This window comes from Coenobita brevimanus, chromosome 20, assembly GCF_032717465.1.
Source record: "Coenobita brevimanus isolate Jiangsu-jjx chromosome 20, ASM3271746v2, whole genome shotgun sequence".
NCBI lineage: Eukaryota > Metazoa > Arthropoda > Malacostraca > Decapoda > Coenobitidae > Coenobita > Coenobita brevimanus.
Window position 1 is genome coordinate 2,320,001 of NC_136973.1, and position 4,794 is coordinate 2,324,794.

General features: G+C 49.7%; 1 protein-coding gene across 1 annotated transcript; it reads left to right on the forward strand.

Annotated features, from left to right (window-relative positions):
• Nucleotides 1–95: 95 nt before the first annotated feature.
• Nucleotides 96–3,118, forward strand: LOC145391830 (uncharacterized). The gene has a single exon (XM_080266318.1). The coding sequence runs from the start codon at nt 96–98 to the stop codon at nt 2,934–2,936; it is 2,841 nt and encodes a 946-aa protein (XP_080122444.1). The 3' UTR covers nt 2,937–3,118.
• The last annotated feature ends 1,676 nt before the right edge of the window (nt 3,119–4,794 follow it).

A 4,794-nucleotide genomic window follows, 5' to 3' on the forward strand; every position in this document is an offset into this window, starting at 1 on the left:
AACAAGACAACACCCAAGCAAGCCGTTGTAACCGAGGAAGCGTCAGTGATAAAGAACTGATATTAGCGAGGCGGGGTAACTCGCTCATGTGTCAAATGTGGAAGGGCAGTGGACGTGATCTGGCAAACAGGCCTCTCTCTTGGTGCGGTGTTGACATACCCAGCACCTCGGTAATGTATGTCGTTGATGATGATGGTGAAGAAGCAGCGCAGAGTGTAACACAACGCACCCGTACATACCAGGACTGTAACAATAATTTCTCGGACAAAAAGCTTCTCTCTCGTGGCAGGAAGCAAGACAAGGGGTGCCAGCAAGAAGACCAGAAAGATACGGCAACAACTGGTCCCCCTGCATTAAGAATTCGGGGTCTTCTCAGATGTAGGCTCTTTGGTGATGAACTCATGTGTCAAAAATGCCCACCACCTCCTGGGCCTGTGAATAAAGTTACGTCTAAGCTCAAGTCGTTCTTCAGGAGGGTGAGATATACAGGAGGGTTTCCAAAGTTAAAGAAGAGCAACGTTGGCAGTCCGTTCTCAGTCTTAGAAGTGGACGCAGTGGAGGGCATTAACAGAGAGACGGTTCGGGAGAGTGAGGTGAAGGGTGGGGGTGTGGAGGCGAAGGCAGAGGATGTGGAAGTGAAGCCTGAAGGTGTGGAGGTGAAGGCTGAGGGTGTGGAGGTGCAGGCTGAGGGTGTGGAGGTGAAGGCTGAGGGTGTGGAGGTGAAGGCTGAAGGTGTGGAGGTGAAGGATGAGGGTGTGGAGGTGAAGAGTGAGGGTGTGGAAGGGCAGGGTGGTGATGGCGGACAGCAGAGGGGCGACCATAACACCTACGGTCGTGGCCGTCCCTGGTGGGCTACTAAAGGCAGCAGCAATGAAGGCACGCAGGACGCCAGCCATTGTAGAGCTCAACACGGCGATGATCAACCTGGGACTCGCGCCCATTCCACAACTGACACCACTTCTGCCGCCACACAGCGCAGGAGCTTTGACACAGATAACGTAGGTCGCAGGAAGAAGACTAATTCAGGCCACAGGATGCGACGGAGTGCCAGCATCGACCAGGACGGGAGTGATAATGTATTCATCAGCATCGGTAAATATAGGGACAAGCAGCGTGGTCGGAGAAGCAAGGCAGACCTCTCCAGCAGCAGTGAGGATCCTTTCACTGGCGCTGTTACCCGACTGAAACCAAGATACAGCAAATCTTCAGAGCGAAAACGAACAAGCCCCAGTCGACGAGATGGCGGTGATCACAGCAGGTCCAGACGGCGCCAGACCAAAAAGGTGGAAAAGTCATCCAGTAGCCGATCGTCCAGCTCATCTCGCTCTGCCTCTCTCACCAGAACCAGGTCTGCTTGTGGTATTTCCTCCCTCACACCACACAGGACAAAAACAGCTAGAGTTCCCAGTGAGTCAGTTGCAGTGGAGGGCAACAGTGAGGAGAACACCAAAGATTTTTTGCAGAGACTTGACAGTGTTCTCACTGACTTAGTAGAGAGTGAGAAAAAGAAGATAAGCAGTTATGGCCATCAGTCTGGTGAGGAGCTTAAGACGGAGAGTAAATCTGCCACTGCCTCAGGGAAACGGAAGTGCCAGAAAGTTAAGAAATCAAGTAAAGATAAAGAACAGGAACTAGTTAAGAAGTCAAGTAAAGAGAAGGAACCAGAAGCACATGAAAGCGTGGCAGAGGAAGTGAGTCCGGCTCTGCAACAGCTACGAGCGACCCTGAAGACCGTGAGGGTGAGGAAGCGGATGCCTCCTGCAAGCGACATACTGGACCGTCACCCTCAGTTGTTCACCCAACGCCAGCTGTACAACCCACGTATCCTCAGGTCCCAGCGTGCCTCCCACCTCATCACCCAGCGCTACTATCAGCCACCCAGACGCAAACCCCAACGGCCACGCCAGGACCCCAACGAATACCCTTCGGATTTTTGTTCTTCCGATGAGGAGCGGCTGGAAGCAAGGAGGGCATTCCCCGGGGCAATTGACGGGACGAAGTCAGTACCGGGACACAGGGAGGATGAGGATGATACTTGTTACGGCAGTGACTATCCGGGTTCTCAGGCGCCACCTCCCCGTCAGGGTACTCATGATTCCACTCAGCTAACTCAACGGTTGTCTGAGGCAGCTGACTCTGGGGAATACAGTATAGACAGTGCTTATACCGGGAGCCGTGGAGCCACACCTGAGAATCTCCTACACACCGGCATAAAACCTCGTCGGCAGGGTGGCAGCCTCACTACTCCCCCTTTAGCCGGCCGCACTCACCAGTCCCGACCTCCTCGCTACCTACCTCAAGCAGAGCGGCTTCAACAACTTAAGAAAAAAATCCTGAATGAGATCCGGGAGAGTAGCCTGTACAGTGACGAGAGCATAAACTCACTATTGGAGCAACACCGTCACCGCTCCTGCAACTTCTCCCCTTCCGAGCTCGACCTGGTGGCCAAGAGTATCCAGGAAGATCTGGGCGTCAAACCCAAACCCACGCACCACTTGTATCATATATTAGTCACGGCTGACGATGAAAGCCAACACCAGCAGACAGACGAGGGCAAAGGTTTGGGTGAGGCTGAAGATACGTCCCTCCTAACGTTGGAATCTACAGGAAAGACCTACACGTATCAGAAGCGACGGGAGGCAGGGAGTCCGGGCAGACCTAACAATTCCTCGCACTTCACCAGCACTAACCCCTCACCAGTCAGACCAGCCAAAGCCTCAAAGCCAGTCAAGCCACTCAGAAACAAGCCCCCGAAGCCCAACCACGAGGCGGAGGACGAGGCGTGGGCAAAGTCAGCTGTAGGAGATGTGGCGCCTCAAGTTGTGGAGGAGGCCAGGGAGGAGGTACGACGGCGGAGACCTGCAGATGACACCACCGATTCTGACTGGTCCATCTACGTCACTGAACTGTGCCAGAAGTTTGAAATCAAAATTTAGTTCAAAGCTCTTACGCTAGAGATGCTGCAGAGTTTATTTTATGCTAGCTTAGAACTTGTTAGAAATTCACCTTATCCCCCTTCCTTCCCTCTGCCTCTCCCTTCCTTCTCTCCCTCTCTCTTTCTCTCTTTACCTACGTTTTTCCTCACCTTTGTCTTCCCTCTTTTCACACTTCTCTCTTTATCGTCCTCTCTGTCTCTTCGTACACCTATCTTTTCATCTCCCTCTCCCTCACCCCACAGCTATCTCTTCATCTCTTTTTCTCTCTCTCTCTCTTTCTAATCTTTTCTCATCTCTGCTTGTTACACCTTTCTGTCTACGCCTTCCTCTCTTTCCCTAGTCCCTTAGCTGTCTGTTCCTCTCCCCCCGTCTCTCCACCTCCCTCCTTCTCGCATCTATTCCTTCCTTTCCCTCCCTCCTCTCCATCTCTGTCTCCCTCTCCTCTTCCTTCCTCTTCTCTGTTTCTCACGTCAGTACCTTCCTCTCCCTCCTTCTCCATCTCTCTCCCTTTCCCTCCCTCCACTCGATCTCTGTCTTTCTCTCCTCTTCCTTCTTCCCCCTCTCTGTCCCTGTTCTTCTCACATCAGTCTCTCTCTCTCTCTCTCTCTCTCTCTCTCTCTCTCTCTCTCTCCTCATCCCTTGCCCCTAGCCTCCCTTATACCCTATTCTCAGTTATCCCACACTTCATCAACTTCACATCTCACTTACTGTATACATGGACGGTTCTGTTTCTACCACGGGGTGTTGTGGTCACTGGCTAATCCAACTACCAGTACTACTAACACTACCACCACTACTACCACTAACACTACCACAAACACTACTACCACAAACACTACCACAAACACTACTACCACTAACACTACCACCACTAACTGCCACCATTAACACTACCACCACCACCACCACCACCACTACTACTACTACTACTACTACTACTACTACTACTACAACTACTACTACTACTACTACTGCTACTACTACTACTACTACTATACTCTATTTACGCAAACATGGCCAAAAATTGTCATATCTCCATCTTGAATACTGCAGCAACATATTAACACTAGAATATGATGCTAGTCACAAAGAAGTGCTGTGAAGAGGATATACAGTTGTAGTATTGTCATAAATCTATTGAGGTACGTGAAATAAGTTACAAAGGACGAAAATCTGGGCCAGGTTAAGGTGAAAAGAGTATAGTTGGCCTGTGAGATAGCTTGACACCTCTTCCTTAGCGATTTATCTGCAAAAACAAAAGAAAATGTTAAGGTATAATGTGCAAGATAAATCGCCAAGGATGAGATGTTGAGTAAAATCGCGTGCAGGTGATGAAAATAATTGAAAAAAATGCCCCATATAATTCAAAAGCTTACATATTTGGCCCAAAGTCAGTCTCACCTCAATATCTTCCTTTTTCACCCAAAATCACACGATCATTTCTTCACATCATCCTTTCCCCTCACCCGTAAGCACTCTCACTTTTATTATTATTATTATTAGTATTATTATTGCCACGATAAGCTCTTTCCACAACATCCCCGCCTCTCATCCATAACGCTCGCCTTGGTTATTCGCACGAGACCTATATCTTTTTTCACATCCTCACTTCTCACCACATCTTGCTTGGTTATTTACACCATCCTTTCTCCCCTATAACCCTCTCGCTTTGGTTATTCGTACGAGACCTAAATCTTTACTCCTTCTCACTTCTCACCGCTTCTCACCACATATTAGCCTTGCTTTGTTATTTACACCATAATTTCTCCCCCATAACACTGTCGCTTTGTTATCTGCACGAGTGAGCTTTTAACAACAACCGTCCGACTGGCTGTTCTCATCTCTCTACATCCTCCCC

Coding starts and splice junctions, on each gene's coding strand:
- LOC145391830 (XM_080266318.1), top strand. CDS start 96: ATGTGGAAGGGCAGTGGACGTGATCTGGCAAACAGGCCTCTCTCTTGG.